A 12,220-nucleotide genomic window follows, 5' to 3' on the forward strand; every position below is an offset into this window, starting at 1 on the left:
ATGAAAATTTTAATCACATTTTTAGCCCCCAAATAAACATACCCTCAGTCAGATATTCTACTGCCATGAGTGAGGATAAATCAAAGTAAGAAGTATTTGTTGAATCACAAATTATGTTGATTTTTTGCATAAGGTGGTTCATTTCATTTCATTCCATTCATGATATGCAATGAGAGCAATATAAGTTTATAACCCGCAACGTAAAATTGTATCTCAAATTTGCAGAAATACGTCAGAGAAATATTCTGCGACAATGAAACTTATAACATGAGGTGTAAGAGCTTATAAATAAAGCAAATACTTATCATACATTATTATTTATTTGTTTAACTCCATCCTATGCATGAACATTATTTGTATTAAAGACTAGGGACAACTTAACAAATTTATTTGTATTTGAGCAGTGAAGTTATAAAACTTATAATCGACATTTTGGAGATGGTTGAAGACTTGAAGCTTTCAGCACAACCCAAAACAGAAATTGATAGAGTCATAGAAAATTAGAAAGTGTGATGTTAACTATATATGAAGGGAACAAAGGCAACTTCATATCTACATCCAAGTATTCATTCATAAGTCTATTGGGGAAGCATGATGGATACAAATATACCACTGGCCATCAATCTTCTCGAACACATTGGTTACAAATTGCCCTCCCCATCTTCCTCCTTTTGTCTTGACAAATTCCATGCAAGTAACATACCCCATATCCCCTCTAGCATGAACCTTGATGTCTTCTAGCCTAATTTCTAGTGGAAATTCATAGTTTGCCCAAACCAAATTCCAGCTCTCAATAACATCATCATAACCAGATATCCCTTTTAAACCAGGGTGAACACAGCACACCTCGTCTTTCTTCGACCACAGGGCTTGCATTGCTGCCAGGTCCCCATTTCTGAACGACTCATAAAACCGGCTGTTTATGCCGAATATTGTTGTCTTGCTATCTTTTTGGAGATTTTTGAGCGTATCCCTTATTTTTGCTGCTTTAGCATAGTTCTCTTCCGCAATGGCATTCCGTAACTCCTCCTCCAAAGTCTGTTCATCCAATGCGATGTTCTCACTACTCAAGATGCTCTCTGAGTCTTCACTTTTGACTCTTTGTTGCCTCCCTGATAGAAAACACAGGCACATATTAATGCGTAACTACAATCTGCAAAACAAGGACTAAAGAAACTTGGGGTTGTAGACACAGAAATCTGAACTCAATCAAAGTCAAGATATAACCAAAAAGACACTAGTCAACAACATAGAGACTACGCACTAATCATGATATTATCCAAAAAAAAAATGTCCCACCAATTCTCATTTTCACTTTTAAAAAAAGTTTTATGTAGATATACAATCATTTGTTGCCACTTCACCACCTAAAAGGTCTTATAAACGCTAATTGGATAATTGCGTAAAACCCTTTTTTAGGTCATATAAACGCTAATTAGATGATTGCGTAAAACTCTTCTAAACTATCAATGCATAAGCAATAAATTCTTAACTATAAGGTTTCAAGCAAAGATACTTACTGTATCCTTGCTTTTGCAAGTTTGGCCATTGAGTGGCAGGCAGAAGACACAGTTGGTCACTTCTTCCAAAACTTTTGCCAAAAACTAATCTAACTGGATTAGAGGAAGGAAGAGAAACATAATGAAGCTTCTGAAAGTTATTGATGAATGAACCCGGTAAGAAATTAAATTCCTTGATTGTATTAGAAGAAAGACCCTGCATACAAAATTACAAATCAAGCGTTATGAAACAAGAATTTTTTTTTTCTTAAAATTGAAAAAGATGACAAAATTATAATAATTTCAGGGGATGAGGGGAAAATGTGACTTTATGCTCAATCCACAGCAACTTATCATTCAAATTTTCTTCAACAATATTCACAGAAGGCCCTCTTAATTTAAAAAGGTCAAATGGCCCATATCATTGAAGATGCTTAAATTTTGCCAAAAGTTCCTGTTCATTCAGTTTAATTTAGGGTTTAGGGCCTAAACCCTAAGCAGTTTAATTCAATCTTCAATCAATCATGAAAATTCAATTTAATGTTCAATTCATCGCTACTGATCTTATCTGTTAAAATTCATCTGGAAACTTACATGTTACATCATAGAACCTCTCAATTCTATATATATTTTCGGAAATTTTGATATAAGTGAAAAAAGAAAAATGGTAGCTCACATTGATGAATATGGTTCCATGAAGCGCCATAGTTGGAAAATGCTGGTTCCAGAACTACAGCTGCAAGAAGAAAGCAAAACCTGAGTACTTGAAATCACAAGGAAGGTACGAAATATAAGATCAACAATCAAGTACATGTCACATGGTTTCTTCTACTGAATCAATACATGTTCACATATCAAGAAATGGGCATGCTACATGGAATATTGTTGAAGCACCAAAATGAGTATTCAAGAACAACAAAGGGGGAAACTTTAAGCCATTGGGTTTCAGATATTCAAAGCACTGATTCATTAAAGAAAGAAAAGAAAAAGGATCTAGTAGAATGATAACATAGTAGGAATAAGAAACAAAGAGAAAGTAAGAGCAAACATGTGAAGAAGAAGTTGAAAGAGAGAAGAGAGCAAGAAACCTTGGAGAGTAGAAAGGGCGAATGGAAATGGAAGAACAGAGATCAAAGGAGACTAGGCGCGCTGGTGAAGAAGGTGAGGTGCCAATCGTTGATTGAACGAAACAAAAGCCAGAAATATGAAAGAGGTAAGATTGTAAGAATGAAGGAAACGGTGCCGTTTATTTCAGCAAAACCCTAAGATAGGATCTATTTTATTTTTCTCAAATGAAAGATTAAAAAAAATAAAAATAAATTATGCAAACGATGTACTGTTAAAAATTTATTAAATTACAATGTATTTTAATTAAACATAAGAAAATTTAAATGCTATAATTAAATTCTTTTTAATTTAAAAATATTTTGTGCGGTTGAAATAATTATATTAATTATATTTTAAAAATATTTTAGTGTTCGATTATTTTTTTATAAAATATATAATTAATTTTATCATTTAAGTTAAATTATTTTATTAATTCTCATATTTTTCTTAAAATTTATAACTAGGTCCATGCATTCTAAAAATTTTTAGATAGGTCTGTGAATTTGTAAAAAATTTTTAAAAAAAATCTATATTGTTCAAAAAGTATCAACTATTTTTTTTAAATATTGAGTTCAGTTAGGTGTTATCTTCCAAAATGATATATTGTACTAAATTGTGGGGTACCGCAATAATTCTTTTAAATTCTAAAATAACAAAACGATAACGCTGTTTTTTATTTTCAAAATTTAAAAAAATAAAAAACAAAACGGCAATGTTATTTTCTATTTTAATTTAAAAATATATAAAAACAAAATTGGATTGCCTTTATACTTTAATAATTGGGTAAAACACTCAAATGAAAAAACATTACATGCATGTCTCTATGCATATAACTATATAAATCGAATGAGCGCATGTCGATTTAGTATGTTTGAATGTAAATCGATACAAGCAGCTTCGATTTACCAGGGGAGCACATGGTTTTGAGCTTACCCATAGTAAATCGATACAGACATTGTCGATTTAGCCTATGATCAGTCATAGTAAATTGAAACAAAGCAGTTCGATTTATATATAACGTGGTTCCAATGTAAATCTATGCCCCTAATTTGATTTACATGCATACCTTCTATATATCGAATTTGAATTACATTTCACTACTATTCTGAAGACTACCTAAAACGTTGGTTTGGGTCTGAACGTGAGGTCTAGATCTCTTTGTGTGGCAGCGTCCGACTTGATATGCGGATGTGCCGTCTGTCCGAGTTCCTCGTGAGGAGGTGGGAGGTGGTACCTGTAAGAGACTCCAATGGTTAAGTTAGCAAGGGCTTTGAACAGGTTTTTAGTAGATTAGAATATGAGTTATACTTGGGGGTGCCAGTGTATTTATAGTAGAGTAGATAACCACCTTTATTGGAGTATATCTATCTTTTTTTATAGGTAAGCGTTCCCTTTATCTTGGGAGTTTGTTGGGATCTACCTTTTAGAAGTAGAAGTAGTTGGAGAGATTTAAGGAGGCAGTTACTTGTTTAATCAAGCAGGACTGGACCTTTGTGTTTTTGTCCGACCTCTTTAAAGAGGTCGGGTTTATGGTGAGGTCCACCTTTATTGGTGGGTCTTTTATCTTTATTGGGCCTGGCTTTTATCTATTTGGGCCAGAGTATGAACAGTGCCCTTGCTTAACTCCGTTCCTTTGTAGAGGTCGGGATCGAGCATTTTGCGACTTCTGTTGTGGACGTCGGGCCTAGTTTGTCGGGGATGTCCGATTTATTTGAATTTTTTAAACGTTGAGGCTTTTACTGTTGAGCGAACGTTTGCGCGGCAATTGTTCCTTGGGTTCCGTGCACGTTTTAATGAGGAGTAAAGGAGTTATTTGGAGCTGTTTTGGCTTCATTGTTTCTTATAAAGAGTCTTCATCAGTTCCTCTTTTCCCCCTTTCTCTGTTTTCTAAAAGAACCGCTTTGTTTTTCCTGTGCCTGTGTGATTCATCCACTTCTGTTTTGCTTTCAAGATTTTCTTTCGTGGACTTCTGTGGCATTTCCGCTTTTGTCGTTTTGAAGAGAGGAACGTTCGTGGCACTTGCTGTTTAGACATGCTTTTCCCTTTTCGCAATCTTCTTCAAGGTTGGTTTCGTCTTCTCTTTTCTCTTGAATTCTTATTTTGCTTGGGTTTGGTTTTCTTCTTCTGAGCTTTCTCCTTTTGCTGTTGTAGCCTCCTTTCCTTTAAGGGAAGTTTTTGCTTTTTGCGCTGTTTGAGTGAAATATGTTTCTTAGAAAAGATTTTTAAAAGGCTCTTTTTTCGAGCTTTCTTTTGTGTATGGCTGTGGCTGTAATTCTGTTGATATATGTATTGCGTTGCCTCAAATGGTGTTGCTTCGATGCGAGGACATTGTATGGGAGAAACGCCATTTAACTGTTTGAAATAAGCCTTTTGAAAGAAGTAGTTTCTTTTTTAATTTTCCCTGTTTGTCCGACCTTTTTTGTACGAGTTCCGACTTCTTGTAGTAATGGTCTTCTTTACTTTTTGTTTGTAGGTGTAGCGTTTATGTCTCGCAAAGTTATCTTGAACATGTCAACTAAGATTCCCCCTGCTCTTTGGGTTTAGGTAGATAGAATTTTTTTAGCTTGTGTCTCGGTAATCGATAAAGAGTACTGTGATACGTTTCGTAGACACCATAGTATTTGTTAGAATAAGGAGGATGAGAGGAGCTATGTTTTAGAACCACCCGATCCTATAGTTGAGTCCGAATACCCTTTCTTTTACGCATATAATTGCTTTTTCACTAGGCTAGGTGTCCGACTTCCTTTCTCCGACTTTGAGATAGAGGTGTTGCGATCTTTTAACCTTGCCCCTTCTCAACTACACCCGAACTCTTGGGATTTCATGAAAATATTTCAACTCTTATGTCGAAAATTGGACATTCAGCATACTTTGAATGTTTTCTTTTACTTTTTTGTGGCCACCAAATCGTACAGCTCCACCAAGAAGTCAGGATAGATATCTTTTCGAGCTGTTCAAGGTTAGAAGGTTTTTTCTATCTTTGACGACTCTTTTCATGACTTCAAAAACCACTTTTTAAGGTCAAGAGTTCTGTAGGTGTCCAACCTTTCTTCTTATTCGAGAACCAAGAACCCTTGTTTCCTTTATACTGACAGGACACCCTTGAGATTGTTAGGTGCGAACTGTCCGATTTAGATGATTTAGAAAGGGGTGTCGTAGACTTCATTCTGGGTACTTGGGGCCAAGATCCCCATTTGTACACAAAGAGGTATTTGTGCCCTGTTTTGTTTTTGCAGAGGGTATGGCTCGTATGTCTACCATGAAGCTTTTGCGTAACACCAAAAAGACAGTTGTGGCTCGGAACCTTCAGCGGCAAAAGGAGGTCGGAAAGATAACCCAATCTTCGCCTAGGAAGACGTTGGGTTTGGATCCTTCTGATCTGAAAGTTATTATCCCTACATCTTCTCCCGTCTTATCTCTTCAGACTCCACCCTTTCACCTCCTTTGTCCACTGAGCCACCTCCCAAAAAATAGAAACTTGATGAAGAAGAGAGCACTTACACAAAAAATTTTGATGCTCTGGCTTGGAGAGAAGAGAACCTTGTCCCTCATCATCGTGTGAGCATGGATGATGTGGCATCCAGAACCATCGCCAGACTCTTGCTCGCGGGGGACTTTGCCTTGTGGGAGTGTGCTCTCAACTTTTCAGGGAGCTAAAGAGCTCTCCCATTCAAGCTACTACTGGGGCTCTGGTGGTTGCCCGAGCCGACGTGCAGAGGCTAAATGAGATCAAAGTGGAGTTGGAGAAAGAGAAGGAGACCTTGAAGGCCGACTTGGAGAGAGCTCGGGAGAGGGTGAACAAGTTGGAAGCAACTGCTGCCTTGGCCGAGGAGAAAATAAAAAAATATCAAGAAAGTTATACTCGGATTTTCGGGGAGAGGTTGGCCCGTGAAGAAGTGCTAGAGAAGTTGAAAGAGGAGTTGGCTGAGTTCCAGGAGACAACTGCCTTGGGTATGGATGAGATGTTCGAGAATCTTGAAGCCCAAGTTAAGGTCTTGGCTCCCGACCTTGATCTGTCCCTCTTTAGCACAGATAATATAGTGGTGGATGGGAAGATTGTTCGTGTACCTGATTTGGAGGATGAGGAGGAGCCTCCTCAGGATCCGAAGTCCTCAGGACTTCAGGTCACTCTGTCTTCCACTTCGGGACTTTAGACAGTTCCGATCTCCTCCTCGGGAGCTCCAGCTGATGGTGTTGCTGCTGAGGCTTCCTCAGTCGCAGTATCGGCCGTTCCTGTCTCCATGCTTCCTCTTTCTCTCAAAAGAGACGAAGCTAATGGGGAGAAGCTTGATCTCCTTTTTGGCAAGGAGTCTTAAGCTCTTTTTAACTTTCTTTTGCTATTTGTAGTAGCCCGACCTGTGGCCTTTTATAACAATCTGGGTTTGTAATAGTTGGTAGTTCTTTTGAACATTTTACTTTTATCATGCAGTTGCTTGTTTGCAACTTTTATTAAGCAATGTTCAGAACTTTTTCCATAGTATGTGTGGTACCTTTTGCTGTAGTTAGGTATATTGTGTTTTGATTCTTGAGTTTTTGCTATTAATTTCCTTTAATAGGCCCGACTTTGGGTAGTCGGTCTTTACTAAGTTACTTTTGCAACTCTGTTTTTGTTCCGACCTGTTTTGAGGTCGCGTCGTACGAGTTGTTTGTATGACTTCTTATATTAACTTATACTTCGTTGCTTTTTCTTGTCGACCACTTTAGGTCGGACAATGATTTTTTCAGTTTGTCGAGTTTAAGTTAATGCGCTTGAGATAGGAAACTTAAAAAGAAATAAACCAGGAATCTTTATTAATATTTAAGAAATTCCTTTACAGGATTTTTTTACTAAAGGCTTAGGTTCCCCTAGCTCGTGTACTGGTGCCTCATTAAAACACCCTTTTTATTGGGAAAAAGAATGCACCTAGGTACAAGGCTTTTAGCTGTAGTATCTTTTTGGGTTGCAAGCGTGCCAAGACCTCGCGAGCTCTCACCCTTGGTGGTCGGACACCGTATAGAAACCTTTCCCCAGGACTTCTGATATCTTGTAAGGTCCTTTCCAGTTTGCAGCTAGCTTTCCTTTATCCGACTTTTGTGTTCCGATGTTATTTCGAATCGGGATGAGGTCGTTGGTGGTGAAGTTTCTCTTGATCACCTTTTTGTTGTACCTTAGAGCCATCCTTTGCTTCAGAGCTTCTTCCTTAATCTGAGCTCTTTCTCGGACTTCATATAGGAGGTCAAGCTCTTCTTTTCGAGCCTGGGTGTTAGCTCTTTCGTTGTAAAATAAAACTCTAGGTGATTCTTCAGCTACTTTTATAGGGATTACTGTTTCCATTCCATATGCAAGTCGGAAGGGTGATTCTCCCGTTGTGGAATATGGAGTGGTCCGATAAGCCCACAAGACTTGAAGAAGCTCGTCAACCCAAGCTCCTTTTGTGTCTTGCAATCGGCACTTTAACCCTGCCAATATGACTTTGTTTGCAACTTCAGCTTGTCCATTGGCTTGGGGGTGCTTTGCGGATGTGAACTGGTGTTTTATTCGTAGGTCAAACACCAGGTTTCTAAAGGTCGAGTCGGTAAATTGTGTTCCATTGTCCGTGGTGATGGAGTGAGGGACCCCAAACCTTGTCACAATATTCTTATACAAGAATTTCCGACTTTTTTGAGCAGTGATGGTTGCCAAGGGTTCTGCTTCAATCCATTTATTAAAGTAGTCAATCCCTACTATGAGGTATTTGACTTGGCCTGGTGCTTGGGGGAATGGTCCAAGTAGATCCAACCTCCATTTTGTAAATGGTCATGGCGAGGTGATGCTGATGAGCTCCTCAGGAGGTGCTACATGGAAATTGGCATGTTTCTGGCAAGGCGGGCACGTTTTGATGAACTCGGCTACCATTTTCTGTAAGGTCAGCCAGAAAAAGCTAACTCGGACTACTTTTTTGGCTAGTTACCGAGCTTTTAGGTGATTTCCACATATGTCACTATGTACGTCCTCCAAGACTTCCTTTGTGCTAGAGGTTGGGACACATTTTAAGAGGGGTGTTGAGATCCTTCTTTTGTATAGGATATTGTGGACTAGCGTATAATTTTGTGCCTCTTTTACGAGCCTTTTGGCCTCCTTTTTATCTTTGGGGGAGTATGTCAAATTTGAGGTAGTTGACTATGGGAGTCATCTACCCTAAATGTTGATTGTGTATGGTCAGTACTTCCTCTTCCTTTGAAATGGATGGCGTTTGTAGAGTCTCTTGAATGAGACTTCGATTGTTGCCCCCTGGCTTGGTGCTGGCTAATTTTGATAGAGCATCAGCTTGGGCATTAGATTCTCGAGATATATGCCTGACCTCACTTTCTAAAAAGTGTGCCAGCTGCTTTCGTGCCTCATCCAAGTACTTATTTATAGTGTGGTCTTTAGCTTGGTAGGTGCCATTAATTTGTGAAGTTATTACTTGTGAATCATTGAACACGACCACTTTTTCTGCCTCCACTTCTTTAGCCGGCTTCAAGCCAGCAAGGAGAGTGTTTCGAGGGTTACCTGAAACTGGAGGTCGATCTCGGATGAGATCTGTTGTAATTGCCGGAGTAGTCGTGTCCGACTTGTTGAATCTGATGGTGCTGCTGATCCTTGATCACCGAAGGGGGGTGGTACCTACAAGAGACTCCGATGCTTAAGTTAGCATGGGCTTTGAGCAGGTATTTTGTGTAGAATCAGAGTATGAGTTATACCTGGGTATCCAGTGTATTTATAGTAGTGTGGAGTGACCTCCCTTTGAGATAAGTTAGCTATCTTATCTTTATCTTTTGTGGGTGGGTCCCCTTATCTTGGCCATCCACCCTTAAGTGGGCTGTGATCATCTGCTTTGGGCCTACTTGGGCCCTTATAGCAATTTGGCTGAGCTCTTTGGGGAGAGGTCGGTGTCGACCAACCTTTGTAGGAGGTCGGTCGTTTTTGTCTTCATCCAACCCGGCTCGCCTAGCTCGACTCATGGTATGAACAGTGCCCCTGCTAGAGTTCGATCTTCCCCTTGAGGTCATGTCTTTAGACTTCGATCCCTTTAAGGAAGTCGTGCTCGAGCATTTCGCTTTTGGTTGATCTTTTGTATAACTCCTGACAGGATGGTTTCTGCTTGAATGCGAAGCGTTTCTTTTCTTTCTTTTTTAATTGTAGCGCGTGTTGCGCTTTTTTTTGGGAATGTGCGAGGGCTTTAAAAGCTTATTTAATTTCCCTTTACCGTTTCTTCTTTTCCCTCTTTGTACTTCATTTCGAAATTAAAGAATCGCTTTCAGTTTCTTCCTCCCTTTCTTTTCTTCGTTCTTTGTTTGCTGGCTTTTCTGATTTTACGCCCCCAAGCCTTCTACCTTCTTTGCTCGAAAAGCGCTCGTTGGTACGTGTTTGTCGTTGCTTCAGTCTTGAGAAGCTATCGCTCTTGTTCCTTCTTCTCTGCGGGTTGGTATTTCTTTTTCCTTCTTTATACTTTGATAGTTGTTCTTGTGCATGCTTTTACTGTTGCATGTTTGCAAAGTTTTGATTTTTATTGGGTTTGCTTTTAAGAAGCTTGATCCTTTCCGCAAAGAGATTGCGTCTTTGTCTTCGATCAACGTTGTGATTTTTCCTGCTGCTCCTGTTTTAAGAAAATGTGCGCCTCCTAGGTCTCTGTTGCTATTGGTAGTTGATCTTTTGTTTGGCAAATTGTAGGGCTTTTTTCTTTTGTTGCTGTTTGTTATGCAGAAGTGCTAGTACTTAGGTTGAATTCCTTACATGTTTGAGGGAGTTAAGGCTGGTTAGGATTCTGATTTTTGCGTCGTTTCCCTCTTCTGGGTTCTTGCTCTTGTTTGTTGCCTCCAAAGGGTGCCCCTGGGTCTTACTGAAATTCTTTGTTTTCGTAGACCCTGGGGTGCCCTTTTTGCTGCCCCACCCCTGTGTTTATTGGTTGTTATTTTTCTTTTTTGATTTTGCTCGAGTTGTTTAGTAGTGACCCCCTGTTATCTTCCTTTGCTGTAGGTGTAGTTTGCTGTATGTCTTCCCGAAAAAATATTGTTGAGATGTCTACCAAGATCCCTGCTGGCATGGCCGACTGGCTGGATTCTATAGTCTTAATGTGTGTGATCGTGGCCGACCTGGAGTACTGTGAGAGGCTTAGGAGATTCCATAGGATCTGTAGCAATAGGGACGATGAAAAAAATTATGAGCTATTGTCACCCGACCCTGAGAAGAGGGTTAGTTTCCCTTCTTTGACCCCGGGAGAACGTCCGTTCTTTTATGCTTATGACTATTTCTTTAGTCTGCTGAACGTCACCATCCCCTTTACTGCTTTTGAGACCGACCTCCTATGGACTTGCAACGTGGCCCCTTCGCAGCTTCATCCGAACTCTTGGTTCTTCATTAAGATTTTTCAGCTGTTGTGCTAGGAGTTAGGTGTCCGACCTACCGTATCTCTTTTCCTTTATCTTTTTGTGTTGACCAAGCCTGGAGTAGCCAAGAAGAAGGCTTCTTGGGTTTCGTTCCGAGCTACCTAGGGGAAAAAGTATTTTCTATGTATGATGAGTCTTTTCGGGATTTTAAGAACTATTACTTTAAGGTCCGAGCTGTAGAAAATGCCCGACTTTTCTTCTTGGATGAGAATGACGAGCCAACCTTCCCTTTGTGTTGGTAAAAAGATATAGTAGCCACTAAGTATTCTTAGGAGAGTCTGGATGAGGTTGAACAGGCCTTTGTGAGTGTTTTAGAGGAGAACTGGGGGGGAGCCTCCTCATCTGGACACAAAGATATTTCTAGGAGATCCTTCCCTCCTCCGTGCTGAGATGGGTAGTGTCCGACCTCTTTTTCTTAATGGTTTTCTTCTGTTATTTGCCGATTTATCCCTTACTTATTTGTAACTTTGATTTTCCTGGTTCCTTTTTCAGAAATGGTGAAATCTACGGACTCCATGAAGGCCTTCTGTAGGGCTAAGAAGGCGACGGCTGCACAAAACTTATCGGCAAAGGCTGCGGGGGAAGAGTCTTCTCTGGTGCCTCCAAAGAAGCTGACTTCTGATGCTTTTGGGCCGAGAAAGATCATTCCGACTCCTCAAGTCCGGATGATTCCTTCTGACCCTATTCAGCCAGCTTCTGGTGCTGCCTCCTCTCCTACTGCTGCTGGCCCTCCCCCAAAACACCAAAAAACTGTTGGTTCTTATGATCTAAATGACAAGAATTTTGATGGTGTGGGTTTTGCTACCGAACTGATTGCTCTTCACGGTAGGATTTCTTTGGATGATGTGTCAATTCTTCATCATCTTGATTTTGTTGTGAGTAGTAGTATCTGAGTTGCCAATGTTGGGGTGGCCTTTTCTCGGGTTATCAAGGAGTCCCCTGTCCATGCCACTGGGGCTTTTATGGAGGAAGCCAAGGCTGAGTTTGATAGGGTTAAGGGTTTGAAGGATGAGCTGGATGCTAAGGTTGCTAAGTTGGAGTTGGATGTGGAGAAGGAAAAATCTGGAGCTACTGCTGCCGAGGCAACTGCAAACTTGGCTGGGGAAACAGCGAAAAAATACAAGGAGAGGCTTCAGTTTGCCCAGGCTGATTATGCCGAGCTCCAAGGTCATCTGGTGGACAGTGTAACTGATGCATATGAGAATCTGAAGGCCCAGGTTATGGTT

The 12,220-nt window shown here is 40.0% G+C and overlaps 1 protein-coding gene and 1 pseudogene across 1 annotated transcript; one reads left to right on the plus strand and one right to left on the minus strand.

Annotated features, from left to right (window-relative positions):
• Positions 1-500: 500 nt before the first annotated feature.
• LOC107625648 (uncharacterized) lies at positions 501-2,747 on the minus strand. The gene is made up of 4 exons (XM_016328344.3): positions 2,588-2,747; positions 2,176-2,235; positions 1,521-1,716; positions 501-1,112 (listed from the first exon to the last, which is right to left on the minus strand). Exons 2-4 carry the CDS (start codon positions 2,203-2,205, stop codon positions 571-573), a joined length of 768 nt encoding a protein of 255 aa, XP_016183830.1. The 5' UTR covers positions 2,206-2,235; positions 2,588-2,747; the 3' UTR covers positions 501-570.
• Positions 2,609-6,760, plus strand: LOC148575101 (uncharacterized; annotated as a pseudogene).
• Positions 6,761-12,220: the final 5,460 nt, after the last annotated feature.

The sequence above is a fragment of the Arachis ipaensis genome, chromosome B2, assembly GCF_059453495.1.
Source record: "Arachis ipaensis isolate K30076 ecotype BB chromosome B2, ASM5945349v1, whole genome shotgun sequence".
NCBI lineage: Eukaryota > Viridiplantae > Streptophyta > Magnoliopsida > Fabales > Fabaceae > Arachis > Arachis ipaensis.